Below are 14478 nucleotides of genomic sequence, written 5' to 3'. Positions count from 1 at the left end.
GTATTAGGATTCGCATTCGACCTCAAATTTGTGCAAAGCGTGTTGGGGTTCGTATTCGACTTCGGATTTAGAGTATTAAGGTTCGCACTCAACCTTGTAATTTTAGCGAGGTTCGGACTCGACCTCGGGTATGGGCGTTAGGGTTCGCATTCGACCTCTAATTTGTGCAAAGCGTGTTGGGGTTCGTATTCGTCCTTAATCTGGAGTAAAATGAGTTTTGTCGAGGTTTGGCATAAAATGAATCTTGCCGAGGTTCGCACTCGACCTCGATTTGGAGTAAAACGGATTTTGTCGAGGTTCGTACTCGACCTCATTTTGGAGTAAAACGAATTTTGCCGAGGTTCGTACTCGACCTCGTTTTGGAGTAAAACGAATTTGTGTATTTCACCAAGGTCCGAACTCGTCCTTGGATTTAGAGTAATATGTGTTTCATGAGGTTCGAACTCGTCCTCGGATAAGAGTGTTAAGGTTTGTACTCGACCTTATAATTTTAACGAGGTTCGGACTCGACCTCGGATGAGAGTGTTGAGGTTCGTATTCGACCTCATAATTTTAACGAGGTTCGGACTCGACCTCGATTTGGAGTATTAAGGTTCGTACTCGACCTCAGTAAGGGTGAAAGAGATTGGTTCGATTTTGTTTTTTATAAAAACAATAAATAAGAAAATGGATTCAGCAAAATGAGTAATTTTATTGATCGTTTTTGTGTGCCTCGTTAAAAACCCTCTCAGTCAAGGACTGAGGCGGGAAAAGAGTGCACAATTTTGTTCATACAGAAAGGAGAATAGAACCTAATGAGCTATGGTGGGGGACCCCCCTTGCTCCGGATGAGGAGATCTTCAGACTCTCGGCGTAACACTGCCAAGCTGTCTTCTGATTTGCCTTGACGGAGATGATCTTGCCGTCATTCCCTGGGAACTTCATGGTGAGGTGTGGGGTGGACACCACCGCTCCGAGCTGATTCAAGGTTGGCCTCCCGATGATGATGTTATAGGAGGTGTTGGCCTCCACGAGAAGGTATCGAACCATGATTCTCCTTGTATCCGGGGGTACCCCGTAGGTTATCAGTAGGTCTATGTACCCACGAGTGTGAACTCGCTCTCCTGCGAAGCCGACTAAGGGCTCCGTGTGTGGCTGGATGAGAGAATGGGGGACGTCTAGCCTAAGGAACATTGGCCAGTACAGGATGTCGGCCGAACTTCCTTAGTCAATGAGTGTCTTCTGTACCTCCCAGTTGGCGACCTCCACCATGATAACCATGGGATCATCTTGGTTAGGGCTGACACACACGTAGTCCTCGTCAGAGAAGGAGATCGGCGGTGAGCTTTGGTGTGAGGCCGAGGTGGTAGAGTGAATGCAGTTGACGTTCCGCAGGTGCCTTTTTCGGGCCGAGCTGTTGGCGCCTCCCCCAACGAAACCACCTGCAATTAATCACTCCCCGTAAGGGGGCTGTCCCTGTCTCCTAGCTTACCTCGGCCTGCACTATGCCGGCGGCATTTTGTTGGGAGTCAGAGGGTTGGTCCGTGTGAGTTCCCGAGCCTCGCCCTCTGCCACGCCCCCGACCACCATAGCCTCCTCGGTGACCCTGTTGTCGCTGGATATACTGGCCGAGGTGGCCTACCTGGATGAGCTCTTCAATGCAGTCCTGGAGCGTGCGACACTCCTCTGTGGTGTGACCGTGGTTCCTGTGGTACCGACAGTGCTTGGACTTGTCGGCGCTGTTGGGAGTGTGACCTAGTGGTGGAAGGGCAAGTAAGTTGTTGTTGCTGGCTTCTTCCAGGATGTGGACTCTGGGTGCGTTCAGGGGAGTGTAGAAGTCGTATCTCCCCCCTCTGTTTGCCTTAGCCGACCTTTTGAACTGGCTGTCATTGTTGACTTTGACCTTGTCGTTGTGCCCCTGCTCTGGCTTTGCTGGTCCTTTTCCGCGAACCTGGTCACGGAAGGCGGAGTGTTCCTCCATCTGGATATAACCTGCAGCGCGGGCACGGAGCTCGTCCATGTCGCGGGGGGACTCACGACACAGGCTGTCGACAAATGGCCCGGGTTTGAGTGCCATGAGCATGGCATGTAGGGAGACCTCGGGATTCAGGTTTCTGATCTTCATCGAGGTGGCAGCGAACCGTTCCATGAATGCCCGAAGTGGTTCGTCGTCGTTTTGCCTGAGACTGGCCAAGGCGGCTGGAGTGACATGATGGGGTCGGCTCGTCGCATATTGCGCGGTGAATCTCCTGACTAGGGTGCCAAAGCTGTCGATGGACTCGGGGGGCAGTTGGGTGTACCAATTGAGCGCATTTACCTATGTTGTGTATAGGTCCATGTGCTCATCCGGGTCCGTCGTGCCATCGTAGCGGTCAAGGTGGAGAGGCTTCCACCCGTGAGGGAGTGGTGTCTCCATAATGCCATCCACAAAAGGGTGGTGGCGGAAGGTTGCCTGATCCCCCGCGACATAAGTAGGGGCCTTGCTGATTGCATGGGCTGACTTGTGCGTCGGTGCGTGAGACCGATGCGTTGCAGATCGTTGAGTTGGTGTCTTGGTTGCCGTCCAAGGTTGAGAGACTGAGTGCTCTTCTTCCTCATTGTGGTTGCCCGTATGAGGAGGATGATCGGAGTGGTGTCGAGGGAGTTGAGCGCGGATTCGTTAGTGGCACGCATTGCCGCTAGGTCAGTGTCGTGCTTGGCACGCATGTTTTGTAGGTCGGCGGCGTGTTGCTGCCGCATATGTTCGACCTGATCGATCAGTCTCCTCAACGCTGCTTCGTTATCCATGGTAGTTGAGTGGTTTGCGTCGTCTGTCGTGCGTCTACTATGACTTCTGGTGAAAACCATAGGCGTGGCCGATAAGAGCTGTCTTGATCGACCCCACGGTGGGCGCCAAATGTTCTTACCGGAAATCTGTTGTGGAGCTGATCCGCCAGGTAAGATCGGTGAGCCTCCTTCACTGGTACGTTGGTGCTCCAAGATGGGGGTGGTGCCTACAAAAGAGACTCCGATGCTAAAGTTAGTATTTGTGGGAGTATGAGTCTCGTATATGTAATGCACGTACCTTAGTGTGAATTAGGGTTGCTTTGCGCCTTGGGCCCGAGATAAGATGTGATAAGATTAGATAGCAGATCTCGTCGGGAGCAAGATCTCTTGAGATCAGTTGTGATCTGCTCAAATGCCGAGCTGATGTCGCGTAGCGTGTGCTCGAGGTCATCTTGTGCTGTGATGCCGAGCTCCCGAGCTCAGAGCTCGGCTTCGCAGCACGGACAGTACACTAGCTCAGAGCTCGGCATCACAGCACGAACAATACACTAGCCCAGAGCTCGGCATCACAGCACGGACAGTACAATTTCTTTATGCATTTTTAATTTGGTCTTTGACTTCACCATTAACACTTTTATGCATCCTTAATTTGGTCTTATACATATTTAGTCATTTTATATAGAGATCAAATAAAAAATATGTGCATTACATGTATAAAATTTAGAATGGGTAAAAAAATTAAAGGTGATAGAAAATATATAAATCAATAAACGTATATGTGTGTATAGGGACTAAATTGAATATTTGCAAGCATATATAATTTCAATGATACAAAGTATATATTTTATAATTATGATATTGATATAAAATATTTATTAATGAAATTGATAATTAATTTTTGTTAAAAAATCTGATCAATTACTTTTGATAAAGAATTCATCAATGAAGTTTGAGACCTTATTTAAAGAAATAAGTTTCATGCCATTTAAATCAACAACTTGTCAATATTAAATTAAATGTATTTTTTTGTTAATAAAATGTTTTGATGGAGGTGAGTAGTAGGAGTGAAGCTCAAACTCTTCCTAAAATCCTCCTAGGCTCGGATCTTCTTCAATGGAGATAGAAACATACTTGAAGAACTCGTGAAGATGAAGAACAATCTGCGGAAATGGAAGAAGGAAGCACTGTTGAGATTTCCGTTGAAGTACTTTTGTTATAATTGAAATTTAGTTTAATTCCATCAACGGTCTCAAACACGGCAAGTATACCGGCCGTTCAAGTAGTAAAAATATCGTATCCACAGGGATTAGAAGGTAAAATAAGCATTTATTGACTATTCGTGACTAAAGAATAATTCCAATTTATAATTTGTCATGTAAATGTGAGATGAAGAGCATGACTATTGGAATGTTAAAACTATAAAGAGATTAGTTTTAGAATGGGAAAGAGTAGAAATGGGATAATGGTATTGTGAGGCTGTGGGGGTCAGATTTCACCGAACGTAACACTAATGTATCCTTAATCTCTTGTTAAATTCATTGCTTAGTCAACCCAATAGTTTACTCAAACCTAATCCCTTAGAGCAAGAGCCTAGGTGCGGATATTGAATATCAATCCCTTGAGTACCCAATACCTACACCCGCATTACGGGCTAGGGTTTAAGACTACTAATGGGTCAAGCTCTATCCCTAGATACAATCTCCACTAGGCATATGTTCCAGAACTAATTTCAAAGGTATTTCCCAATACTCAATGGAACCTTAAATCATGCAAAGGGTGATCAATCCAAAGCAAGCATTAAGCAAAGAAACAAACACAACAATGAATGAAACAACAAATATATATATCATTGAAAACGTAAGGATTACAATAGAGTATGTTGGCTACATCTAACCCCACAAAATGGGTGAAACCACTCAACAAAGAGGGCAAATACAAAATAGAGATGGAAGAGGAAGTGAAGAACCGAAGGAAAGATCCGCACACGGACGATCCCAAGCCCTGGGAATCCCTTCCGCAGCTCCTGGAGGCGCCCAATGTGAGAATGAGGGAAAAGAACCCCGAAAATGGCTTCAAATACGAGCCTGGGAGATCAGATTAGGGTTTCGCGCCCAGCGCACAATTCTTCGCGCCCGGCGCAAGTTCTTCCAGAGAAGTCAAGCACTCTCTGTCTCAACACAAGCCCGGCGCAATTCCTTTTGCGCCCGGCTTAATGCGCCCGGCTTAATTCCTTTTGCGCCCGGCTTAATTCCTGGCAGAGATGAAATACTCTGTTTTTGTCACGCCCAGCGCAGGTTATATTGAGCCCGGCGCAGAGCCTCTTCTCTGCTCCTTAATTCTTTTGATTTTCCACTCCTTTAACCCTTTTTTTTCTCAATTCTCTACTTGAATACCTGCATATACAAACGAAACCAAAATGAGAACAATTAAAATGCAATGATACAAAGAATGGAAGAATTTGATCATTAAATTTTGTATAAAAACAAGTATAATTTAGGCTCATCAAGCACCCAAGCTCAAAAACTCAAGGGATTGCACACTTCAAAGTGAAGGAAACTAGGTTTTCCTAAGGTTTTTGAAGGCATTCTCTTAGGTTTTCTCTCTTGGATATTTCGGTGACTCTTGAGGGAATTAGCTGAAGTAATTGTTCAGAAATTCTCATATAATCCAAAGTGTTTTTACAAGGAGGGAAGAGATACAATTATAGGAGGAAAATTAGGTCAAGCTTGGCGGCAACCAAGTAGGCATAGTTGGCGCCAAGTTTGAATTTCAAATTTTGAATTTGAAATTCAAACTTTGGCCACTCACATGCTTAAACCGGATTGCTACCTTCATTTAGGAGTCATTTAGGAGTGATTTGAAGTGAATTTGAGCTCACATGGCCGGAACTACTACATGCCATCCATGTGACTCAAATTCATCTCAAATTACTTCTAAATGATGCATAAATGAAATCTAATTCTCCTATTAATGTATTCTTCATATAATCCTAATCTAATGACCGAAATACATTGGTCTAATGAATACAATGAATAGGAAAAAATATAAGAAGAAGAATGAGCCCAATATTGGGTATCAAAAGCCCAAAGCTCAAGAAGCCCAAAATTAAGCCCAAGACACCTAAACCCTAATCTAGTCAAAATACAAGACCAACATCAAAGTAAATTCCTATACTAAGAAAATACAATTAGACATGGTGTTCAATCAATTAAAGCCCAAGTGAGAAGCACCCTAGGCCCACCAAGCCCATTAGGCCCACTAAGCTCTGAAGCAGTAAAATCTTCAAGTAACCTCCTGGCCATTGCTCTAGTGGTTGGGCCTTTAGCCCATGCTCTTCCATCATTCCCTCCCTCTTGAGAAGGATTCGTCCTCGAATCTGAAGAGTCGTCCTCATCATCACTAGCACCTATAAAAGGTTTAAGATCACAAACATTAAAAGTGGTGCTGACTCCATAATCAGAGGGTAAATCAAGTCTATAAGCGTTATCATTGATACGCTGTAAGACCTGAAAGGGACCATCTCCTCTAGGACTGAGTTTGGACTTCCTTTGATTTGGAAAACGTTCTTTTCTTAAGTGAAGCCAAACCCAATCACCTTCCTCGAAGATCATAGACTTTTTTCCTTTATTCCCTTGTTTTGCATATTTCTCATTTTGATTTTGAATATGAGTTTTAATCCTTTCATGCAGTTTTTTGATAAAATCAGCCTTTGAAGCCCCTTCCTTATGAATGAAATGTTCAACATTAGGGAGAGGTATCAAGTCTAAAGGAGTTAAATGATTAAACCCATACACAGCCTCAAAAGGAGAAATATTGGTAGTTTTGTGAACTACCCTATTCTAGGCAAATTCAATGTGGGGCAAAAACTCATCCCAAGATTTGTGATTACCCTTTAGGACTGCCCTAAGCATAGTAGACAGAGATCTATTCACTACCTCAGTTTGGTCATCTGTTTGAGGATGACAAGTAGTTGAAAAGAGGAGTTTGGTTCCTAGTCTTGACCATAAGACACGCCAAAAGTGGCTTAGGAACTTTGTATCTCTATCTGAAACTATAGTCCTAGGAAGTCCATGCAGTTTAACCACATCTTTAAAGAAGAGTTTTGCAATGTTGCTTGCATCATCTACTTTGTGGCAAGGAATAAAATGAGCCATTTTACTGAAACGGTCCACTACCACAAAGATAGAATCCATTCCCCTTTGGGTTCTAGGCAAGCCTAGCACAAAATCCATGCTAATATCTACCCAAGGAGAAGAAGCAACAGGCAAAGGTGTGTACGTACCATGAGGCATTACTTTAGACTTAGCTTGTAAACAAGCTAAACATCTAAAACAATGCCTTTGGACATCTTTTCGCATATGGGGCCAATAAAATTTTTCTTTTAACAAACTAAGGGTTTTCTCAACACCAAAGTGCCCCATAAGCCCACCTTCATGACTCTCTTTAATTAATTATTTCCTAATGGATCCTTGGGGTATGCATAACCTTCCTTCTTTATACAAGTACCCCTCAACCATATAGAAACCATCAAAAGCTTTTTGTTGACATTTTTTTATAATTATCACCAAACTCAAGATCTTCCTCATACAACTCCCTAATATTATCAAATCCAAGAATTTGAGTACCTAGAGACACAAGCAAAGTATGTCTCCTAGATAAAGCATCAGCTACAACATTTGATTTTCCTTTCTTGAATTTAATGATATATGGAAATTGTTCAAGGAACTCTAACCATTTGGCATGCCTCTTATTTAACTTACCTTGACCTCTTAAATATTTAAGTGACTCATGGTCACTATGAATGACAAACTCTTTGGACACAAGATAGTGTTCCCAAGTTTGTAAAGCTCTAACCAATGCATACAACTCCTTGTCATAGGTTGGGTAATTGAGGGAGGCACCTTTTAGTTTTTCACTAAAATAGGCAATGGGGTGTCCTCCTTGCAATAACACAGCTCTTATGCCAACTCCTGATGCATCACATTCTAGCTCAAAAGTCTTTTCAAAATTTGGTAGAGCTAAAATGGGTGCATTAGTAAGTTGATCTTTAAGTAATTGAAATGCTTGGTCATGCTTTGAAGTCCAATCAAATAAAATATCTTTTTTTACTAGCTCATTCAAGGGTGAAGCAATGCTAGAGAAGTTAGGCACAAATCTTCTATAAAAACTTGCTAGTCCATGAAAACTCCTAACTTCACTAACATTTTTAGGCTTGGGCCACTCTTGAATGGCTTTGATTTTCTCGGGGTCCACTTGAACCCCATTTTTGCTTACAATGAACCCTAGGAAAACCACATGATCCACACAAAAAGTACATTTTTCAAGATTTGCAAATAATTGGTTTTCCCTAAGATCATCATAACTTCTCTAAGATGTCCTAAATGATCATCTTGAGAACTACTATAGATTAATATATCATCAAAATAAACAACAACAAATTTTCTTATACACTCTCTCAAGACATGATTCATAAGCCTCATGAATGTACTTGGTGCATTAGTTAAACCAAAAGGCATAACTAGCCACTCATACAATCCAAATTTGGTCTTAAAAGCAGTTTTCCACTCATCACCCTTTTTAATTCTTATTTGGTGATAACCACTTTTAAGATCAATTTTAGAAAATATAGAGGCACCATGTAATTCATCAAGCATATCATCAAGTCTAGGGATTGGGTGCCTGTACTTGATTGTGATATTGTTAATGGCCCTACAATCACAACACATCCTCCATTTTCCATCTTTCTTGGGCACTAACAATACAGGCACAGCACAGGGACTCAAACTTTTTTGAACCCACCCCTTATTCAATAATTCATGGACTTGGTTCTCTATCTCCTTAGTTTCTTGAGGATTTGTCCTATAGGCTGGTCTATTGGATAGACTAGCCCCAGGCACAAAATCAATTTGATGTTCTATACCCCTAAAAGGAGGAAGGTCTTTTGGTCCTTCACTAGGGAATATATCATCAAATTCTTTTAATAAATGAGAAACTTGAGGAGGTAAAGAATTAAGTTCAATGCTTAAATTATGACACTGAAGCACACTTCTACAAAGAAGAAGGTAAGAAGGTTTTTCAACAATAAGGGTTTGTTTTAATGTTTCTTGTTGAATTCCTTCTAATGAAAGAGATTTCTCTTCCTTCTTCTTTGAAGCTTTATGTTTCTTTTCTTCTTTGTTCTTTTTTTTTTAAACAAGTTTTTTTTTCTTCTTCTCTTTTCAATTTCATTTGTACTTGATCCTCTATTACTTGTGAATGAGACAAAGGATGAAGTACAAATTTCTTTTCTTTATGAGTGAAAGTGATTTCATTGGTAAGGCCATTATGCATGGTTTTCTTGTCAAATTGTCATGGCCTTCCCAACAAAATATGGCAAGCCTCCATTCACTAGTGGAAAAAAGGCTTTTAAAATCGGTTATTTTGGACTTTTAAAATCGGTTAACGAACCGATCTTAAAAGAGCCGATTTTGAAAAGGTAGACTTTTAAGATCGGTTATCAACCGATTTTAAAAGTAGACTTTTAAGATCGGTTATTTTACAACCGATCTTAAAAGTCTTGACTTTTTAAATCGGTTATAAAACAACCGATCTTAAAAGTCTACTTTTAAAACCGGTTGTTACAGAACCGATTTTAAAAGTCAAGACTTTTAAGATCGATTATGGGACAACCGATTTTAAAAGTGTTGACTTTTAAGATCGGTTACAATCATAACCGATCTTAAAAGTAAAGACTTTTAAAATCGGTTATGGCATAACCGATCTTAAAAGTAGTGATTTTTTTTTGTATGTTTGACTTGTTTTGAGAGCACCTCATAACAAAAAACCTGCAGAAAAACCAGACAGTTCAAAATATATTCTCAATGAAGAAGCACAAATCGCATACAATTGACAAGATGATAAATGTTAATCATATATATAATTGAATAGTTTTAAATACATCTAATACATAAATAGACTACATTGCTCAATGAAATGTAAGTTCTAACTAGTTAAAGTAATACTATAAAACATAAGCCCAAACTAGTTAAAGTAATGGTCAATAAAAAATGTGGCCCATTGCACCCTAATGATGTTTATGTCTTCTAGCGGCAATGGTGATCGATCTATAAATATCTGTTAAGAAAAATTAAAATAATTAGTAATAATTCATAAAATATATAGAATGAGAACTTAAAACAAAAACTTTCAAAATTGTAAAACTTACTTATGCTTTCCTAACAAAGTGATTAGAATCGGTTGTGATTATTTTATTTCACTGAAACATATGCCAATGTAAAAGTTGTTTTCTTTTTTGGTTGAGAATGAATTCCACCTATATTCTATATTGTTTGATCTGTCTTCTTTCTAAAAAACAATGGAATACCAATAAATTTCTGCCACAAGGAAAGAAAATACGACCTGAATATGTGGCACTGGACTTGAACCAAGTAGAACAAATTGTTCTCCCAACTCCAATGTTAGAAATATCGCATGTCTAATAAGATGAACACCTTTTTGTGGAACCAATCTTGTTATACAGCCAACCTATCAAAAAAGATAATAGAAACATTAAATCAATAAAGCGTCTTCAATTTTAAAAATAAGTAATAAATTATTAACAATTAAATGAGTAACATATAATTTGAAAATTCAAGATAAAGAATTTAAAAAATTAATCAAATATGTTAAAATCATCTATAATAATTTGGCAACCGGAAACTTGCATGAAAAAATTAAACAAATTAATAGTCAGTTTTCACCTTGGTTGTCTCAAGAATTTGGTTTCTTTTCCCAGTTGCATCAGACATAAAGATACCAGTGGATCAGATGGCTCAAAATGGACCAAGAAAAAAATTAAAATTGTAACTTGAGAATCCACATGAAATCCAAACTTATTGAATTTGAAGCCTACACTTTTTTTTCCTATTTGTTTTACCTTGGAATTTTTCATGTCATTTTCTTTCTGTTGTTTAAAAATATATAATTCTGATATAAGTTCTCCTCAATACTTGTTAAAGATTTTCTTATTCTTAGAAACTGAGTCATGAATATTGTTTCTTTAACAATTAGTAGTTACTAGTTATTTCATTTTAATAATGGGTAATGTCAGCCAAATTCAATCAATTTTGAAGTTTACGACCACTTTAGTAATTTAATAATTATTACATATGTGGAATAGATATTAAAATTTATGTACAGGTGACAGTTAGCATTAACTTATGAATTAAACTAAATGAATAAAACAAAATGTGTTGCTTACTTAAAGAAAGATCAGAAAAAGGGTTTATGCTTAGTTGAGTTCTTTTGATGCCAGAACTAGCTACTACAACTGGAACAATCCATGGAGAGGTTCCAACTTCCAACGGTCGCTCTGGCAGCAGCTCGCTACTATTGCAGCCGCTTTTAGTGAGTTGCTGCTATGTGTCCAACAGTTTTAGGTTTTTGTTGGGGATCTAGCGGTTCCTAATAGCGAGTTGTCAACATGTAATTTTTTTATTTAGACTAGGATGTTACGTGTCATGTCATGTAAGACTTGCCCATCTTAGTGATGAGTTCAGGACTCGCCCATGTGGAATTCAGTCATAGTCTTTTAAAAAAAATAAAATTAACATGATATGCAACTCGCTAGTCAAACTAACGAATTGATCCAGTCAAAACAGCCTTGTTTATGAGAGATATATTTGTTGGACAGTAACACTGATAAGGACAATTACATTGGACCACAAGCTCCGTGAACAGGGTAGAGGAAGACAGAAACACAGAAAGGACAGATCAATCTACTCCCATCACAAAATTATTACACAACTTATTCTATGTTTCTCTTTTCTCTTCATATTTTTCTTCTTATTGATGAAACTAAAAAGTAATGTGAGTGTTAAGTAGGAGTAACATTACTGTTTCTAAGGAGGTTCACAGTTTTCTGGATATGCTTCTAAAACATGAACAATAATCGAATCTTTAGTTATTTTTAGGTGCTAGATTCTCAGAGACATCAAATTATCAAAAACATCAACGAGCATTTCTAAATTATTGATTTTTGAGTGGAATACCTTAGTCTTAAACGCAACCTGCAGTACTTTAAAATGCTAAATTCAGCATTTCTAAATTATTGGACTTGATAAATGTTCAGGATATGATTAACAACCACTATATAAAAGTGTTACCAACTTTTAAAGAGATTCTATTATCTTTCACTCTCCTTATGTTTGGCAATCTCTCATCTTCAAATAGAAACACATATAGAACAAAGATCAATTTTAAATTAAAATAATTAAGCAATAGAAATCATAATAGGTAAGAATCTCACCAGAACCTATGTCAACTCCAAGAATGCTCTGGCAGCAAAACTTCTGTGCTGTGGGGGTTAGAAAAGAGACAACACCTAGGTCAGCGTGATTCAAACTTTACATTTAGAATTGAAATTGTAATTGTTCAAATCAGCTGGAGGGAGAACTAGGATGGGCCTGCAAGAAATTATAAATTAATAGAATAAATTGTATGTTAAAATAGCAAAGGTTTTTAACCAGTTTACTGACTTTCCCTCTCGATCTGTGCTATGTTTGGTTCTCCTCAAAATGATTGGCTTTAAAATTGATTGAACTAACTTCAGCCCTCTTTCATCACCGCCCTCAAATGGTTTCTGAATAAGTTTGTTCCACCTGAATCATATAAAACAAATCTTCACAGTCCAGTACTCCATCCACATACACAAAAAGAGTAAACAATCAAAGTAATAAACAGAATCACAGTTACTTAAAATAAAATGTTTACCCACAACAAATATTTTGCATTAGATGACTACGCTAAACATTCATGACATCCAACTTGGTTTCATACTCCAATTATGTTGCACAGATTTTGACTAGTATATTAATTAATTAAGGATGGTAGTATTTTTTGGACTTTAACTTGTTTAACTAATAACCAGTTGCTGAATATTGTGCTGAATAAAACATGGAACACTTAGTTTCAACCAAAATAAGAACTCCAAACAGAATAAGAACAATACGAGACTGGACAACTACACATCCAAACAAAATAAGAACCACAAATTCAGTGCAGCACAAAAATCAAAAGCTACTTTAATTTCTCTGTTGAATACCATCATTGGATCAAAATAGAATAATTTTTTGGTTGAGCGATTCAAGTTAGTAGCATAATACCTTCATCTCACTAGTCCTACTGTAGGACAAACAAATTCTATTTCATACAAGATACATTCTGAAACAGGCATTTATATACTGTATGTTAACCCTCTACATTAACCACTAAACATTCTCACAATTTCAGCAGATTCAAGAGGGATTAGAATTGCAGACAACATTATAATTATTTATGCAGAACAATATTTTTTAAAGCAATACATAAAGTAAAAACAGGTGATGGAAAACTTGTTGGAGAAACCGGATTGATGTTGATTTCCCTTCAAGCTCCTCCCTAGATCTTTGGCTCCTTGATTCTTCCTAGGCTTTGTTAAGGTCTCCAATGGAGGAGGAGACCTTAGGACCACCACGGTTTGGTGGAGAAACTCTCCCAAGAGGCGCCACTCCTTGAAGAAGAGATAAGCCCCTTCAATTCTCACCACACTCTTCTATGGAAGGGATAAGAGAATTGGATGCACTCAAAGAGGTTTAGGGACTTTTGGAAGAGAGAAATCTGAACTCTATTCAGAATATACAATCTCAATTACATCAAAAGTGTTTTACAAAGAAGGAAAAACGAAATTATAGGAGTAGGAAGCTTGGAGAGTAAGCTAGTCTTAACCATGGTTCACTAGGAACCATGGTAAGTTCTAGCTAACTACTCATGGTCTAGAGGCTTGGAGAGCAAGCTTCTCTCTTAGCTTGCTTGGTAAGCTTGCTAAGGAGAAGCTTGTGCTTCAAGCTTCCAAGCTTGAGAAGCACCAAGCTATTTGGCCAAGTGTGAACACAAGTGTGAACACAAGTGTGAACACATCTAGGTGGGCGGCTCTTTGGAATTATTTCACTCCAATCACGTTTTAAAATTGTTAATTTGGTTTAGTTAGGTTCATCCAATGTGAATGGAACCTAGCTAAATCAAATCTATGAAAAATTAGGAGTAAAATGAGTCCAATATGTAAATTTTAGCCTAGGACCACCTTTTGGCTAAATTGCTAGGAACACTCTCTAGCTTACTAGAGACACTCTCTAGTTTGCTAATGTCACTCCTATTCCTACTACTAGAAAACTAAGAAAGAGTGTATTTCTAGGTTAGGTTAAATGGAGTCAAAGTGCCCAAGTAACCTACCCTAGAAACAATATACAATAGCTACTAGAAAGGAAATAAAGTGCCTCACAAATACAAAGGCAAAAATACACCTATACAAGTATCTACTATATACAAGGTACAAGAAAACAACTATACAAGTATGTACAATGGAAACTTAAGAGACTAATAAGAGGAACTATAATCAATGCTCATGATGAGCAAAGGTCTTTGAAGCACCTCCTCTTTAGAAGTCTTCTCTAGCTTCCTAACCATGGACCTAGTTAAAGGCCCAATGGTCTTCATGGGTGAGCCTCCTTGGATCAACCTTCACCTTTCTTGGTCTTACCTCTTCCAAATGGATCCTTGGGGATTAGATTTCCATCAACAGGTATGCATCATTGTATCAACATATATTCATTCATCACAAAAATCAGAAGAGAATAGCTCTTACTGTAATCTCTGTGCCAAACCACTACTTTTAGCTGGAAACTGAAAAGATATGAACCAATTATATCACAAAATTTC

The 14478-nt window shown here is 38.8% G+C and overlaps 1 protein-coding gene and 1 long non-coding RNA gene across 2 annotated transcripts; both read right to left on the bottom strand.

Moving 5' to 3' along the window:
- Positions 1-1203: 1203 nt before the first annotated feature.
- On the bottom strand, positions 1204-2685 carry LOC145952496 (uncharacterized). The gene is made up of 3 exons (XM_083064867.1): positions 2401-2685; positions 1699-2296; positions 1204-1421 (listed from the first exon to the last, which is right to left on the bottom strand). The coding sequence occupies exons 1-3, from the start codon at positions 2683-2685 to the stop codon at positions 1204-1206; spliced, it is 1101 nt and encodes a 366-aa protein (XP_082920993.1).
- Positions 2686-10124: 7439 nt separating this feature from the next.
- Positions 10125-12499, bottom strand: LOC145952736 (uncharacterized). Its single transcript, XR_014430238.1, has 3 exons — positions 12261-12499; positions 12032-12188; positions 10125-10269 (listed from the first exon to the last, which is right to left on the bottom strand). It is a non-coding gene; the product is annotated as an uncharacterized LOC145952736 (long non-coding RNA).
- Between the last annotated feature and the right edge of the window lie 1979 nt (positions 12500-14478).

This window comes from Cajanus cajan, chromosome 10, assembly GCF_000230855.2.
Source record: "Cajanus cajan strain Asha chromosome 10, NIPB_CcT2T_4, whole genome shotgun sequence".
NCBI lineage: Eukaryota > Viridiplantae > Streptophyta > Magnoliopsida > Fabales > Fabaceae > Cajanus > Cajanus cajan.
Note: the sequence above shows the minus strand (reverse complement) of the source record. Positions and strands in the feature narration are given on the sequence as shown.